Source organism: Gobius niger (assembly GCF_951799975.1).
Source record: "Gobius niger genome assembly, chromosome: 12".
NCBI classification, from domain to species: domain Eukaryota; kingdom Metazoa; phylum Chordata; class Actinopteri; order Gobiiformes; family Gobiidae; genus Gobius; species Gobius niger.
The window spans coordinates 2,162,302-2,180,513 of NC_136863.1; the positions used below are offsets into that span (position 1 = coordinate 2,162,302).

The 18,212-nt window shown below is 43.3% G+C and overlaps 1 protein-coding gene across 1 annotated transcript; it reads left to right on the forward strand.

Moving 5' to 3' along the window:
* The first annotated feature begins 3,742 nt into the window (after positions 1-3,742).
* On the forward strand, positions 3,743-14,915 carry vax1 (ventral anterior homeobox 1). The gene is made up of 3 exons (XM_079567138.1): positions 3,743-3,972; positions 10,405-10,592; positions 13,961-14,915. Exons 1-3 carry the CDS (start codon positions 3,771-3,773, stop codon positions 14,657-14,659), a joined length of 1,089 nt encoding a protein of 362 aa, XP_079423264.1. The 5' UTR covers positions 3,743-3,770; the 3' UTR covers positions 14,660-14,915.
* The last annotated feature ends 3,297 nt before the right edge of the window (positions 14,916-18,212 follow it).

The following is an 18,212-nucleotide window of genomic DNA, read 5'->3' on the forward strand; positions in this document are numbered from 1 at the left end:
TTCATTAAAATAACAGTTTAAAAAGTGCCTGAAACAAAACGAATTCCAAACCGTGGCTTTTGTCCATCTCGGGTTGATTTAAATCGAAATAAAAGTGGTGGAATCGTGATCGTCTGAAGACTTAAAAAGCCGCCGGCCTCGGGGGGCGAAAAAAGGAAAATCCGATTTCAGACACAAAAATAAACGTAAGATTTGAAAAAAAAGATGCAGGAATAAAGTTTTGTTTGGGCGGAACGTAAACGAGTCGACTTCGAGGATCTGACGGAAACTGAAAAGCGTTAAAATCGGAGCAAGAGTGAAGTGAAAATGGGGAAGATTGATCTAAACCGTGGGCTGGTTTGATAAAGAACAAGAGATGAGATAAAAGGATGAGTTGAGGATGAATCCGGGTTTAGTCGTTGGTGGACGAGGAAACGGCGTCTAAAGAAAATCCCGTAAACGAGGCGAAAGTTTAAAGGGAAGCGTGAGGCGAGCGCGGAGGGAAAGAGCGAGGGAAAAGCTGTGTGTGTGCGTGTGAGAGGAAAGTGAAGAAGAAGAGACGAGAGTTTTCCTCCTGCGCTGTGACGGAGATCCGCTCAGACGCCGCTGAACCTCCGGCGAGAACGCCACGCTCTGCGCCGCGCGGGGGGAAAAAAAAAAGAAAAGAAGAAGAAAATCGAAAACGGGAGGAACGTACGACGGGGACTATGAAAGCACCCGCCCAACAGCCGACCACTTTCGCCAACTTTTCCAACAGAGAAGCGACGACGTGACCGGCGTTTCCCGAGCTCCTTTTCTTCAGCCCGAACCTTCACATCGTCCGGGCTTTTTTCGTAGAATCTCACGAAACGTCCTGACGCTTCACGTTCTCCGCCGCGAAAAGCAAAAGAACTCGTGTCAAGGTTCATCCGTTTACGTTCGAATCTGATTTGGCTCCGGAGAGAGAGACGGCGCCGGAGCTTCAAAAGAAGGTTCCACAAAAGGGCTTCACCTGCGCAAACGACGGCTTTCAAAAGCAAATCTCGCGCTTTTTCCAGCCTGAACCCCTTGAGACTTTTTTGTGTGGAATTTCTCAAACGAGGAGGAGGCGGCGGCGGCATCGATCCACGTCCGGCAAATTCCAACAAGAAACTCCATCCACACGGCGGGATTTAACTCCAAAAAAAGAACCGACTGTGAGCCCGACAGAAGGTTTAACAGGGACTCGGTTTCAAAGCAAATCTCAAGCTTTTTTTTTTTGGGAAGAAAGAGGAGATTTCCAGGGACTTTTCCTTAGAAGCCTGTGGTTCACATCGTCCGGCAAATTCCTGCACAATATAAAAAACAAACAAGAAATCCCGAAAACAGAAGCAGCAAAAGGCCGCATGACTGACATTTTCTAGGGGTTGACTTCGGAGTTTTCCCCTTGAAGATCGAGCCGATTTATCGGGTCGAGATTGAGTCTCTGAGGCCGATACGAGACGGGGGAAACGAGCTGCGGAATCCCCGAGATCAGACGGGGGGGATTGTTTGGAGCCGCGAGGCGTCGGGGAGGAGCGTCTGCCGGAGCTGAAAGGAGGATCGAGTTGGAGGAGCGTCCCGGGGTCAAAGCGGGAACAACAGCTCCGATCTCTGCTCTAAATTCAGACACAAATTAGACACATTTTCGGGGCAGAGATCCAGCTTCAGAAGAAGAAGAAGAACCGGGTTTTTACTAAAGACATTGAAACAAAAAAAAAGCCTGGAGGAGGATTCCCCGTTTGCAAAGTTTCATCTCGAGCTTCTTTCTTTGATTTTTCCAGAGTTTAAAGACAGTTTTTCTTCATTTTTTCATGAGAAACTCCGACAAATTTCCCTGCTCTAAATTCAGACACAAATTAGCCACATTTTCAGGGCAGAGATCCAGCTTCAGAACAAGAAGGTTTTACTAAAGACATTGAAACAAAAAGCCTGGAGGAGGATTCCCCGTTTCATCTTCTATCTTTGATTTTTCCAGTTGAATTGCGAGTTTAAAGACACTTTTTCTTCATTTTTATTTTACGGGAAATTCCGACAAATTTCTCTGCTCTAAATCAGCCACATTTTCAGGGCAGATCCATCTTCAGAAGAACTGTTTTTTCTAAAGACATTGAGACAAAAAGCCTGGAGGAGGTTTCATCTTCTTTCTTTGATTTTTCCAGTTGAATTGAAGAGTTTAAAGACAAATTTCCCGTCTTTTTCTGCACAAAAAAAAGCAACAAGTTCTCACAAATATCGAGAAGAGTTTGAAGAAAACCCTCCACGTTTCTGCAGAATTAACAAAGGCGTTTTAATCGTAAATGTCTTGCAGATTTCTCCTGGATTTTTAAGTCAATCCCCGATGAAAACGCGGATGTGAAAGCGGCGTGAATCCGTCAGAGGGACCCGGGGAATCGCGTGAGTTTGTGTGGGTGAAAGCGCGTGTGAAGCGGCCGCGTCCGCCGAGCCTTTTGTGCGGCGGCCGAGTGAAAGGCGACACGGCGGCCCCGACAAAACGGTTAGGGGGGATTAAACCGCCGGGGCCTTTCGCGAAAGTGACAAGACAAGGCCGCGGAAATCACACTCACAATCCCGCTTTTGTTTGTCAAATCCCATCCCGGAAACAAAAGCCGGAGTTTAAGGCGTTCTTGACGTTTTCCTCGAGCGTTTGAGACTTTTATTATCGCGAGAGAGAGAGGGAGATTTAAACATTTCAGGTGATTTTCTCAGACGCTTTTTTTGTTTACTTCACTTTGTCTCATTCGGTGGATTTTTAAATGATAATTTCTCCAAAGTAAAGAACTCGTGACAGACGAATAAAGTCGTTCACAAAGAATTAAATCATCACAAAAGGTCGAGAAACATTCAAACATTTCAGACGACATTTTTTTTCAGTTTACTTCATTTTGTCTCATTCGGTGGATTTTTAAATGAGGAAACTCTTACTGATCATTTCTCCAAAGCACCAGAGCAAAGAAGGGACGAATAAAGTCATTCACAAATAACTAAATTATCACAAAAGGTCGAGAAAGATTCAAACATTTCAGACCGTTTTTAAAGACAGAGACGAGAAGAGACGATTTCACTGAAGAACGCCGGGTTTTTTTGAGTCCGAATTGTGCAGAATTTACACTTTACTTGACGTGAATTTGAAATAATTCGTGAATTTTCCAGCGAGACGACTCCCGACTTCTGCGAAACACGAGAGCGAAGGAGCGTCGGGACTCGCGACGGACGGAGAAGCTCACGAAGGACCTCGAGAAACCGTTTAAAACCATCTCACTTCGCTGGGTTCCTGAGTCCGAACTGTGCAGAAGAAGTGGCAGAAGTGACACTTTATTTGACATGAATTTGAAAAGCCTGGTGTGAGTTTTAAGTGAGGAGACTCTAAGGGGCGGTTTCTCCAAAACACGAGAGCAAAGGAGCGTTGGGGAATTCAATTATTACGAGACGTTCTGGACGTAAATCGAGAAAGATTCAGAACATTCCAGGTGATTTTCTCCGACGGTTTTCAAAGATCGAGACGCCGACGGTTCCTCCAAAGCAAAGGAAATGAAATGATTCCGAAGCGTTTTGGACATTGTTGAAGAGAGTTTTCCAAAGAGAAGGTGTTCGTAAAGTCCAGACCGAGAGGATTCCGATGAACGAAAAGCACGAGGAGCTTCTGAACTCATGAGAATCGAACAGGAAGGTGGATTCTAGAGGCTGAAAACGAGGAGGGGGGAAAAGTGGAATAACCTTTGAACCCGTCGGACGGAAACGCTCGGCTCCTCCGGGACTCGCGGCCTTTGACCCCGGACGGCGACGACGAGGCGATGGAGATGAGGTTCGGCTGCGCGGAGCTGAACCCGGTGCTGCTCAAGGCCAAGCCCAAAGACCAGGCCCCGCCCCCGGCCCTGAAGAGCCCCGGCCTGGACCCCGAGCTGGACCGGGACCGAGGCTTGACCGGCGGCGGCGGCGGCGGCGGGAACGGCGGCGCGGTGGATCCGGAGTACTGCCGACGCATCCTGGTCAGAGGTACGGACACGGGCGGGATTCAGTAATAAACACTCACATTTCACTGCTTACTTTAGTGAAGCGAGCGCAGCTTCAGGCGGCTTTACACAAATCTAAAAGGTTCGTGAGCGGCGCTGACAGGGTCGGATGAAAGCGAGACCTGCAAAGCGTTTTTCTCGTCTTTTTGTGGCTCTTTTTTTGCTTTTCCCTTCACGCTTTAGTCGTGTTTTTGTCGCTTTTTTGTTTCTTTTTTCATCGTTTTTTCCCCCTTTGCTTTTTGTAGTTGTGTTTTTGTCGTTCGGTTGTTGCAAAAAATAAAAAAACGTCTGGAAAATATGGTTTAAAAGATTTTAAAGCTTAAAAAAAAAAACCTCCAGATGTGATTATTTTTTACCTTTACCTTTACTTTAGCATTTTTATTACCGTTTTTTTAAATCATAATATATATTTCTCTTTAATACATTTTGTCCTAAATAACCTCATGTCATGTTTAATTTAAATTTGCTCGTCTCGACCCAGAACCAGCAAAAAGAAAATATAAAATGTGGAGATTTTAATGTGAAACACAAACATGAGGAACAAATGTGTCGCACGTTATTTTCTGTTTTCATTTAAAAATAAGACGTTTTAAGTCTAAAAATAGTAAGTGTTACTCGAGTACTGTGAGTAACTAAAGGTCTTAAAGATTTACTCACCGTGGCTTGAGTCACACGAGTCATTTACATTTAAACATTACTTCATAAAGTAAGTACATTTACTTAAATAGTTAAGTAAATGTAACTAAGTACGACCCGCCTTTATAGAATGGTTTATATTTGCAAACTCTAAATAATGGAGAGGTTTATGTATTTATTATTCATGTAGGAATCGATCACGTAACAGCGATTTACAGCCTGATCATGTAATAATAATGTAATAATAATATAATAATTCTGTAATAATTGATAATAATAATAATATAATAATTATGACATCATTAATATCATATATAATGAATGTTTGTGCTGTAGCTTCTGGTTTCATCAGTTTTTGTTTTTTTTGCTGCGTGTTGTTTTTTGTCGCCGCTCGTTTACGTCTGACTCTGAAGGTAACGCCTGAAGGTAACGCCGGTTCTCGTGACTGAGACGTTGCCAGTTTGAATCCCCTCTCCCATAAGTGCATGACGTCACTGTGCCCTTGGGCAAGACACTGCCGCCTCCTGTGTGTGACTGTGGTCGGTCCGAGGGGCTGACGGGACTCAGACTGAGCTCCTGAGACCTGCTGCAATAGTTTAGTTTATTATTATTACTACTATTATTATTATTATTTTTTTTTATTATTATTATTTTTTTTTTTTATTATTTTTATTTTATTTTTAATTTTTACTATTACTATTATTATTATTATTATTATTATCATGATTATTATTATTATTATCATGATTATTATTATTATGATAAGAGGATAAGACACCGATGCCAGTTCTCCCTTTGAGCTCCAGAATCAGGTTTTATTTCCATCGTGAGTGAACGGGTTTCGGTTCAGTCGTTCAGCCTGAAACAAAGAGCTTACAGACGACTAATGCAGCCACAGCCGCCCTGGGCAGGCTGTCAAACTGTGCCGTTGGCTTCTCAGTGTGCTTTGCCCAAGGACACGGCGTCAAAGGGAGAGAGGCCTGTGAGATACGACAGGTCCCTGAGAGAGAAATAAAAAATAATAATTGAGAGAAAACTGCACAAAAGCGATGTTCAGTTTGTGAGTCTTTAAATAGATTCAAATGGATTTATTATTATATTATTGCCTGAATTTGTTTTTTAACATTTTCATCTTGTCAGTAACGTAATACTGACATTATCGGCCGGTAAACTGATATTACGTTTTCGGCTTTTTATTATAGATGTTTATTTCAGAGGATTTTGGACGTGGTTTTGTTTTTGAATAAACCAATTAGAAATGAAAACATCTGCAAAATTAAAATTTCTCCTTTTTGTGTTGATTCAAAGCTCAATAAATCAGAAACAGAAAAATCCTTCTGTGAAAAAACCTGAACACAGACGGAAAACCATAAACTCCCCAATGGTTTACACGAGGCAGAAGCTAAATTCAGATTTCAGATAAATCTTTTTAATATATATATATATATAGTTGTATATGATATTTAAGGTGAGACACTGCAGGTGAATAGGGAAAACATTTAAATTTACAGATATCAATTTGAAACTGTTGCTGTCGATCACTGGCATAAACGTGAGAAAAAATACATTGCAAATTTTCTGTCATTTTATCTTTTCATATAAGAACAAGGTGTTTTATGCCTGAAAATGCCCCAAATTTCGCATCTTTTTGGCGACGAAATCTGAATAATGGATAGAGCTACATTCAAATTTATGGTTTCATTTTATTGATAAATGAGTTGCCAAGACTTTTTCAGAGGGGATTTTGGATTTCTTGTTTAGTTTTAAAATAAGCTGTTTTTAGTGCAAAAAATTGTAAAAAAAAATAAAAAAAATTGCCTTATTTTTTGACATTCAAAACTCAATAAATGAGGCTTAAGGGATTAAATAAGAAAAAATCTTCCAAATATTGTTCAGTCCGAGGCTGGAAAATGTGAAGTCTTTAGGTCCGACTGACGTGGACATAGTGTCGCCACAATGACAGAAAAATGTGTTTTGAGAAAAAGGCCCTTGAAATTGCACTGTCCCATATAAGTCTATGGGGGAACTTTGAATCAGCGCAATATTTAAACATGTTATTGTGAAGATTAGGCATATTTTCTGTTTCCGGGTGAAAGCTTATATGTTCAGAGACCAATTTGGCCCAAAACCTGAAAACTGAAAAAAATGAGATTTGCCCGTACCTCCTGTCTTTAGCCGCTGCCGCCTCCCACACAGGAAATGACCATATTTGGATTACAGCCTTTCCTGCTACACGTGGATACAGGGCCGGACTGGGACTGAAAAACTGGACTCTGACCAGCCTGGCCCAAATTAGCGTAAATGTGACACTTCCACAAATACATATTTTAACCTCTTACCCCCGCCTTAACATTAACGAGTGCATTTTCCCCAGATCGACTTTTTATTATTATTTTTCTGATCGGCATCATCAGCAAAAAGAGCGGGAAAGGCGGTCGTAGAAACAGAAGCAAAATCATTCATATAAATAATAAATAATAATGGTCCCAAAATGGAACCTTGTGGTGCACCATACTCCACGGAATTCCTTTTAGATTCATGTTTTTTTATACTGGGCTTTACCCGAATCTAAAAGCTTCTCGACTGGAGATCAACAATGTAACATTTGAAAGCTAAGACCTACAAAAAGTGATGGAAACTTTCGTCACGTCACCACATTTTTGTCATATTTTTGTTGTTTTTTTAACTATTTTTTCTATCATTTTTTGTTGTGCTTTTGTGGCCTTTTTGTTGCTTTTTTCGTTGCTTTGTTGTCGTGTTTTTGTTGACTTTTCATCACATTTTTTGTCACTTTTTTTGTTGCTTTTCCAGCACATTTTTGTTTTCTTTCCATCCTCTTTTTCTCGCTGTTTTGATGCTTTTCCTTTTAGCTTTTAGATTTGGGTAAAGCTCGGTTGAGGAGGGACCGGTGGCCCCTCTGTGCTCTGTGGCCGGTCCGCCCCTGCGTGTGGGCACCAAACATGTCAGGATTTGTGAATGAATAAGCGTGGGAAAGACACAGACATGATGGAGGACATTTTACAAACTGTTTCAAAATTTAAAAAAAACATTCAATTTTTTTCCCCAAATTTAAAAAATCCCCCAAAAAATCCAAAAAAAATCCAAAATTTTAAAAAACATTCAATTTTTTTTTCCAAATTTTAAAAAATCCCCCAAAAAAATCTCTAAAAAAAATCCAAAATTTTAAAAAACATTCCATTTTTTCCCCCAAATTTTAAAAAATCCCCCCCCCCCAAAAAAAATTAAAAAAATAAAATCCCAAATTTAAAAAAAAACTTTGCCAATAATTTAAAAACTGTTTGATAATTTGAAACGTTTCCAAAGCTCCTTCCTCTGTGATGAAGTCCCGTCAGTGCCGATCGCTCAGTGAACTCTGGACATCCTTAGCTTTCAAATGCAGCTTTGAGCAAACCAAGTTCAGCTGAAGTGAAACCTCAAACAATCAGGCAGGAGTCGTCCTCACACGTACTGTATGTTCAGAGCAAAACGGACTGGAGTTTCACTGCAGCTTCGAGACGTGGAAGAGAATGTTTTTGTGGAGAAGGTGATGTTTTCTACACCTGATTTCTGGAAGGTGATTTTAGCTTCAGGGCGAGTTTGTCGGTTCTTTTCACGACTTTAGGGTCACATTATGCGAGAAAACTGAGGTTCATGACATCGATACAAATGTTTTACAGTGCGTTCCAAATTATTACGCAATTCTAAGATTTTCTAAACTGTCGACACAAATGAGAGTCAGCATCATTTTCAAGTCTTTAACTGGTTGAGGATCATTTAAATGTGGTTGAAAAAATCTCCCAGTGAAAGCAGTATTTTTCTAAAAAATAAATATAGTAAAAACCTCTAAATCCACTGTTCCAAATTATTATGCAACTCATTGTTTCAATACATTTTAAAGCTTGTAATTAACTGAAGACGGTGGTGACATTAGCAGGTCATATTTACTGAAATCAAAAGTTATTTCAATCAACTGCAGCCTCTGGAGGGTCCGACACCTTCATGTTCGGGAGACTCCAGCTTTGTAGCAGCTGTTCTCATAATCTGATGTGTTTGTCTGGCAGAAACCGTCCTCATTGTGCCTTTATCTGCACAAACCCGAGTGTGTCTGAATCATCCACAAATCTTTGATCTGTTCAATGATTACAATTCATCTTTCATGAAATATCGAAGGTTTTCATTCCTAGACCAAGACATTCAACTATTTCACGCTTTTCATCAGCAGATCCTTTTTCTTTCCCATATTGCTTGAAAATGATGATCTGCTTAATAATGTGGAACATCCTTTTTCAGTAGTTTTCCCTTAACCTGAAAACTGATCATCCCAGGTCTCTGAGATTAATGTCAGTGATTCAAAGAGCCCGAGACACGACACCATCCATGAGTTTCATTATTTTTTTTATTTTTTTTTTACCTTTTTGACACAAAAATACAATTTGCATAATCATTTGGAACGCAGTGTATAATGAGAGGCACAGGTGGAGCTGCAGGTGGAGCAGATAGTTCCACCTTTAGGCTTGTTTATTGTTTCTGGGCTCAGGAGAAAGAACATCTGATGAAGGGCCCGTCTCACCGGAGAGAGATGCTGAGACGTCTCTGCAACGTCTCAGCATCTCGGACAGACGTGCTCACACAAAGGGCCTGGAAACTCACTGGAGACTAGTTGGAGACTCAAGTTGGAGACTCAAGTTGCCGCTGGTCAGAGACGGTTAAAGACTCCATACGTCTCTTTGAAATCTCCTTTTATCCGGCCCGTCTCGAAGACGATGCAGGGACGTCACAGAAACACATGGAGACTTTTCTAGTTTCCGCTGAAATCAAACCTGAGGCTGCCTGCAGACTCGCCTTATCTCCAGGGAAGTCTTGGAGACGTCTCTGTGACCAAATCAAATCAAATTCACTTTATTTATCCGTTAGGAACTTCATTTGCAGGAGAAGTGCCGGTACGGGCCCGATAATAACAGCACATCCACAGACATACAACAACATACAGCAATAATAAATACATTTAAAAACAATATAATGGGCCTTTGACAACTCATTTATGTAACTCATTGTTTTTGTCACATTTTTGTGATTTTTTTGTCAAATTTTTATCAAATTTTTGTCACATTTTTGTGATTTTTTTGTGATTTTTTTGTCATTTTTTTGGTCATTTTTGTGACATTATTGCCACTTTTACATCAGTTTTTTGTCACTTTTTTTGTAATTTTTTTTGTCACTTTTTTCGTCTAATTTTTGTCATTTTTATCACATTTTTGTCACCTTTTTGTCAATTTTTGTGTCATTTTTTTGTCATTTTTGTGACATTATTGCCACTTTTACATCAATTTTTTGTAATTTTTTGTCACTTTTTTGTCAAACTTTTCTCACATTTTTGTCACATTTTTGTATTTTTCATCACTTTTTCAATATAATGGGCCTTTGATAGACCGAGGTCCACACAGTCATTTATTCAGCAGGCGGATGGAGGTCAGGAGGAAAGTGGAGGTCGCCCTCTTTGTCCGCAGAGGGCGGGGCCTGAACGTAGTGAGAGTTTAGAGTATGTGAGGTGTGTGGAGATCTGGGTTCCTTCCCTCAGAACTCTGGAGTCACAGATGCTGCGATAGAACTCGAGTCTCCTATGGTCTCCAGCCCTTCAGAGAAGATGGAGCAGGTCCATTCTTGTTAAGAACGTGCTCTGTGTTTGGATAAGAAACTGTTTGAGGTTTGAGGCGGTTCTCAAAGACGCTCCTGCTTTTGCACAGTGACGTCTCTAAAGAACTATCCTGTCCTGTTGCAGACGCCAAAGGCTCGATCCGGGAGATCATCCTGCCCAAAGGTCTGGACCTGGACCGGCCCAAGCGCACGCGGACCTCGTTCACGGCGGAGCAGCTGTACCGGCTGGAGATGGAGTTCCAGCGCTGCCAGTACGTGGTCGGGCGCGAGAGGACGGAGCTGGCGCGGCAACTCAACCTGTCCGAGACTCAGGTGAGAGGGGCGGGGCCAGGGGAGAGGGGGCGGGGCCAGGGCAGGAGCAGTGTCAGACATAAAGTGGAACCTCTCCTTTCAGTTTGACAGCTTCAGCTCAGCCTGAGAAACACACTTCCAGAGAAGAACTGGGGATGCACCGATCTGGTACTGGTATCGGATATCGGAGCCGATACTGGAAAAATACGATATCGGGAATCGATTGAACCAATACCTGTTTTGGCATTTGTAATTCAGTGGCTGAGTTCGTTTTAACCTCAAACAACTCTGTGCTAAAGCGAGCGGTGACTAATCAAAGCTGGGACAGAAACTTTGATTAAATCACTAAAGTAAAAGAGTTTGTACTTTAGTTGAAATGATGTTAAAGAATAACTGATTGAACGTATTTATAACCCCGTGAACTGTACCTTAACGTGGGGGGGTTGTTTGAGCGCCCGAATGATCCGAGGAGCTCTGTTGTCTGGGGTAGGGTCTCCCATGGCAAACAGGTCCGAGGTGACGGGTCAAACGAAGAGCAGTTCAAAAGACTTCTATGGACAGTATTAAACCAAGGGCCGAGACGTCGCCCGGCATGGAGGAGCCGGGGCCCCACCCTGGAGCCAGACCTGGGGTTGGGGCCCGAACGCGAGCGTCTGGTGGCCGGGCCTCTGCCCACGGGGCCCAGGGCCCAGCCCGAAAGGACGACGTGGGCCCGCCCTCCTGTGGTCCGTGTGCGCAGCTTCTGGCGTTCAGGACTTGGAACGTCACTTCGCTGGGTAACGACCGAAAGGACGAGATCGCGAATGCAAGCGGCCGAAATGAGTTTCCTTCGCAGGGTGGCTGGGCGCATCGAGATCGGGTGAGGAGCTCAGTTACCCGAGAGGAGCTCGGAGGAGAGTCGCTGCTCCTTCACGTCGAAATGAGCATAATAAAAAACAAAACAAAAAGAAATGCGGTCCTATATACAACATCATGAGAACTTATCTCCACTATTTAACAACAGCCCTCCATATGAAATGGGACCCAAAATCAGTCTGGCAAACAATGGCACTAAAGCCAGGGCCGGACTGGGAGTGAAAAACTGGACTCTGACCAGCCTGGCCCAAATCAGCGTAATTGTGACACTTCCACAAATACATATTTTAACCTCTTAACTCCCCGCCTTAACATTAACGAGTGCATTTTCCCCAGGTTGGCTTTTTATTATTATTTTTTTGATCTGCATCATCAGCAGAAAGAGCGGGAAAGGCGGTCGTAGAAACAGAAGCAAAATCATTCATATAAATAATAAATAATAATGGCCCCAAAATTGAACCTTGTGGTGCACCATACTCCACGGAATTCCTTTTAGATTCATGTTCTTTTATACTGGGCTTTACCCGAATCTAAAAGCTTCTCGACTGGAGAGCAACAATGCAACGCCTCATTTGAAAGCTAAGACCTACAAAAGTGATGGAAACTTTTCATCACGTCACCACATTTTTAAAGATGAAGCAAAACCTCCTGAACTCGTCTAAACTCAGTCCAAACCACCATTTCAGCTGCACTTTTATTTCCCACGTCGACTTACAAGGTCCATTATGGAACTTTTCATGTGAAAAACCCGGCCTTTCTAATTGTGCGAGTTTGACCTCCGTGTGACCCGGCGGCTCTTTTCCTTTCATCACCGCGGCCTCTGTGATTCAGGACCCATTGTTGTTGTTGTTGTTGAGTTTCTGGTGACGCAGCCTCTCACCTGAAAACCTTCAGATCCTGGAGAGACGTAGAGGCCGCGGCGTTTGTGTTACAAAGGAAATGCACAGAGCCAACACTCACACAACCACTGGGTCACAGGACGAGTAAGCTGAACTTTTCCTCCCGCATATTAACCTCTTAACTCCCGCCTGAACCGAGAGGATCTTTTTCCTCACGTCACAGATTTTATTTCCATATTTTTTTTTTGGGGTATTCAACTCATTTATGTAACTCATTTTTTCTATCACATTTTTGTCATTTTTTCGTCAACTTTTTGTCAAATTTTATCCAATTTTTGTCACATTTTTGTAATTTTTTGTCACTTTTTTGTAATTTTTTTGTCACTTTTTTGTAATTTTTTAGTTACTTTTTTGTAATTTTTTAGTTACTTTTTTGTAATTTTTTTGTAATTTTTTTTGTAATTTTTTGTAATTTTTTGTCATTTTTTGGTCACTTTTTTGTAATTTTTTAGTTACTTTTTTGTAATTTTTAGTTACTTTTTTGTAAGTTTTTTTTGCAGCATTTGCAGCTCACTCTGCAGCTCCTGCTCGTGTTGGTGCTTCTCTTTTCTGTGTGTGGTTACGGGGCTTTAGACTGGAGACATGTGCTAATGATCTCAGCTTCTACATCGACATTACTGTGAAGAACGTTGCTAGTCTCTCTCTGTTGGCCTTGAGTTTCTCTCTCCTCGTGCAGCAAATGCAGACGTTCATCATTTGGCAAAGTATGGAAGTGACGGCTCATTTTACACAGAACTCTCGACTCGAACATGTTTTAGCAGAAAACCTTCGCAGACTGACTATTCGAAGTGACTCAGGCCACAGACACCCCTGCAAAACGAGCGCTTCTTTCACTTGCTCTACATCCCATGATGCCTTGAGTTAAATGTAAAGGATACTGTGAGCAATATATAGGCAAACCTAAGCTAAAACTAACTGCACTAGAGAATTAGCTTCACGCAGAGAGCAGCAGTGGCCAACAGACTAAATGCCTGTCATTCAGAGGACAGGCAGGTCAATATATTTCCCTACCGATGGTCCCGGCCTTAAAGAGGGGGTGTTCTGCTTTTGTCAGTCCCATAGCACCAGTCTATATCACACTACAATGATGACAAACCTTCTGCTGGTCTGTAAATGCAGTAAATTAGAATAACTGCCTTGTATAAAATGTCTCTCTCAAAATGGCTGTAGTGAATGTCTTGAAATAGGCCTCTGTCTCTTTAAGAACCTCTGAGCCTTTAGACACGCCCCCTCCACACGCTGTCTGTGGCATCAGTGGGGAGGGGGTTCTGCTGAGGAGCAGTGGTTGGTTACTCGGCTGGTGACGAAAGCTCGGAGGCGTCTCCAGGAGGTGGGGGCGTTCCTAGGAGGACTCAGGCAAACCTATCCCTAAAATGGCCGCCATCAGAGTTTTTACAGATTACTCAAAAATACGTGAATGTGCCAAGGCAACACTTCAGGCATGTTTTTAATGAGGGAATAATACCACCCCTTTAAAGGTCTCAGACTCACAGCGAGGCCGACATGAGCTGTAGAACTGATGAGTAAATCTTCTAAAACAACCAAGAAGAACAAAAGACCAGCGGCCGATACTTCACCAGAGAAGAGTCTTCTGGAGTTTGAATGTTTTGGTAAAAGCTTCTGCCTCTGTTTCAGGTGAAGGTTTGGTTCCAGAACCGCCGGACGAAGCAGAAGAAGGACCAGGGAAAGGACTCGGAGCTGCGCTCGGTGTCAGAGACGGCGGCGACCTGCAGCGTGCTGCGCCTGCTGGAGCAGGGCCGGCTCCTGACGCCCGGGTTACCCCCAGGACTGACCCCCGGGCTGCCCGCGCTCATGCCCCACTGCGGGGCCTCGGCGCTGGGCAACACGCTGCGCCAGCACTCCCTCCACACTGGCAACGCCGCGCCAACAGGGGGCAGTCCACCGCTGCCCTCCTCCACCTCCGCCCCGACCGCGGCCCCGCCCCCTGCCCCGTCCGCGGCTCACGGTCTGTTTAGCTTCCCCTCGCTGCTCGGGGGCGTGGCCTCGCGGATTTCCTCCCCTCTGTCTTTGGCGGGAAACCTCCATGAGCTGTCGGCGCGATACCTGAGCTCCTCCGCCTTCGAGCCGTACTCCCGCGGCCACGCCAAGGACGCCGGCCTGGAACCGTACTCCCGCGGCCACGCCAAGGACGCCGGCCTGGAACCGTACTCCCGCGGCCACGCCAAGGACGCCGGCCTGGAGCCGTACTCCCGCGGCCACGCCAAGGACGCCGGCCTGGAACCGTACTCCCGCGGCCACGCCAAGGACGCCGGCCTGGAGCCGTACTCCCGCGGCCACGGCAAAGACGGTCTGGACAAGAAGCTGCCGGAATAACCTGCTTAACTCGCTGAAGACGCTGCGCTCTCGCCCGACGGACGTCTAAGAATAAACGAGCAGAAACCGCGGCGTGCGAGAGTTTAGCCCCGCCTTTAACGGACGTCTGTCATGTCTCTGTTGTCGTGAATGTGTGAACTGGTTTTGTGGCTCTGAGGGAGATTTTACACCGAGCTCAATCGGAAAACTTTGGTGCAGAAAAAGTCAAACGTTCACTCACCTGTTCCAACGTCCAACGGGCCGATAGAGGCTCCGCCCACAGCCTAGTGGCTCCGCCCACAGTCGCGAGCCACAAACGAGATTCATCCACAAACTAGAAATCGTCTTCACCGCTGCCTAAACGTTCCTGTGTTTCGTCGTGGTAGAGATTTACCGTAAACGCCGCTGACCGGACCCGGCTGATCTTCAGAATCATTGAACCCGGTCCAGTCGACGATACGTAAATCTCTACTGCGATGGAAGATTCGTGGACGACTGAGAGCCTGAACACAAACACTCTGGGGATGTGCGAAACTAGCCTTTTCACTTTCAGCACGATCAGTTCCCGGCTCAGTACGCTCTGTGCACGCTATGCTTTTGGCTAACTTCCTGTCGGCCGGCGTCGGGTAAAGACGACTTCCTGTCGGCCGGCGTCGGGTAAAGACGACTTCCTGTCGGCCGGCGTCGGGTAAAAACGACTTCCTGTCGACAGTTTAACAGAAATAAAAAATAAGATGAGGTTTAAGAAACAGGAGAAAACTTAAATAAACGTCAAGCAGAGAGTCAGGCGGCCATTTGTTAGCCTCGAGTTACAGTTAGCTTTTAGCTTCAAGGCTAAAACAGCTACAGTGAAATATAGTTTTAACATCTGCATCTTTTCTGTGCTGTTTAAAAAAAAAACGTATTTATTTCGACAAAATAATTCCTTAGAAATGACAGAAACGTCGTTAGCTCTGAGCCTGTTCCAACAAATGCTACATTTATTAGCCAACAGCTTCAAGACTTGTTTGAACTGAACGTTTTATTCCCCAAAAAAGAATGATGGAGCCACATTATAGTATATTATTATAGTATATTATTATAGTATATTATTATAGTATATTATTATAGTATATTATTATAGTATATTATCAGTATGACGATAATATAATGTATTAATATAAAGTCTGTGGTTTCTCCAAACCCACAAAGTGCAGAAACGTAACTGAATGTGAGTTAGCATTTAGCTCAGAGACGCTAATTCTTATTTCAAGTCAAATTTAAAAAGTCTGCACATTCATTAATGATTTGACCTAAAGGTGGTGATGTTTGACAACATCTGAAAACATTTGGATTGTTCATAATTTGTGATGCTAGGTGGCTAATGCTAACAGCTTTGCAGCGAAAATAAACTAATGGAGATTTTAAAAGTTAAAGTACTGGAGTTATTGTTCGCATTAAAACACTTGGACACTACAGTGAGTTTGGTGTTTTTCACCAGCAGTGACGGTTATATTAATAATTAAATATGTATAATATAATAAATAGATAATCTCCATATTGATACTGATATATCGATATTGGCGTCTCCAGATCGATACTGATATATCGGCGTCTCCAGATCGATACTGATATATCGGCGTCTCCATAGCGATACTGATATATCGGCGTCTCCAGATCGATACTGATATATCGGCGTCTCCATATCGATACTGATATATCGACGTCTCCATAGCGATACTGATATATTGGCGTCTCCATAGCGATACCGCTGGTACTGATTCGCACATCCCTGTGGTTGGTGTCAGCGTCGTTCTCTCCATGGGGGAAGGTCACAGGTTCGATTCCTGGTTCTTTCTCTGTGGAGTTTCAACGTTCTCGTCTGCGCAGGTTTCCTCCGGTTTGCTCATATCACTAAAAACATGCACAATAGGTTCCTCAACCAGGGCCAGGACGAACCCGGAAGCAGAGTCTGAATCTAAGTGGGACTTTTCTGGTTCAACAGAAGAGAAAACAGAAGGTTTGGTCTCACCAGGGTGATGAGGGTCAGGCACGTCGGGCTTCCTGGTGGACAGTGAGCTCCTGGTAGACGATACTTCAGCCTTTAGTATCGACGTCTGTTAAACTCAAGTATTTAACGTGCAGTGAGTGTTGTGTTCAGGAACTCACGGTCCACCTCCGACAACATTATTATTACAACAGCTCTAAACTAATATTAATATGAATATGTTCAAGTTCAGGTTAAAGGAACTAGCTTAGCCACACTGAGTAAAATGACACAAGCATAAACAATGTCCGCCGGCTGCTCCGCTTTATGCCCACGACACTGGAACCGCCATTGCTGTAGCACCTCCACCTCTACCGCCGCTAGTCTCCCATTGAAAAGCATTGGAGTTTAGACACCTTAAAAACAACTTTAACGCCTGGTTTCAATTTTTTCAACTCTAGGCTAGATCTTCCTCCTGAGATAGCGCTGGGTTAGTCACAGTTTATAAACCAGGCTGGTTTTCGTAAGAAGAAAGTTAGAAATCTCGTACTTAATGAGGGTCGGACTGTTAGCATTGGAGCAGCGCGAGCTACACGTCACGCAAGGGCGGAGTCTGCGGCGAAGATCCCGCCCTTATGCCCTTTTTAGGAACACGCTTCGTCAGAGCTGGGGAGGAGGAGTCTGTAAATCCTCCATGACTCCCCCCTCGACCGTGGTCATGATGGTAAACGGGGAGGAGTGAGCAGGAGACGTCCATTATTTTTTACAGTCTATGAAAAAAAAAACACGTCTCCGTCACCATGAATTCAGCCTCAGTGGATTTGGAGCCACTTTCAGTTTAAAACAAACTAACGTCGACAGAAACAGGGAGAGGTTTATCGCGGGACTACGGACAGGACTCCTTTATAACGTTCTTTACCGATTACTGGGTTTTAAAAGTAACTAAGTTCGATTACTAGTTACTTTATCAGTTACATTCATCAGCTCCAAAGCCTCAAATGTAAAAAGTTTTTTCCAAAACTCGCGTTATTTTACTGGTCTGGAAAAAGTAATGCGTTAAAATGCTTCAAAGATAGATTAGAGTAACTTGTTATTAAAGGGACGAGATGCAAGGTGGTCATTTTATGCTCACTACTGCCACCTCAGGTCATACGTGTAACTGCAGCTTCTATTTTAAGCTCGTGCAACAACTTTCTGAGTGACAGTGCAGGATTTTAGAGGCAGTTGTGGTGAACAGGTCTGAGCTCATTCATGGAGGAACATGTGGGGGAGGAAAACATTTTTAAACTCGGTCCCTTTAAGTTACTCGTTACTGACATCACTTCGCAGTTTTCTCTTCATGTTCATTTTGTTCGTGAATGTTGTATTTTCTCTACACTGGAAAAAAAAACTTAAATGAGATAAATTACTTAAAATCACCTTGAGGTTCTTTAGGGTGAATTTTAGTCTGTTTGAAAAATAAAATAAAATAAAAACGCTTCAATGGAACGAGCAGAAATCACACAAATTTACCTGTACAGGAAAAAAAACTCTTTTGTCTTTTAAGATAAAAACTTTCACCTGGAAACTAAAACATCCCTAATGTTCACAATGACACGTTTAATCATC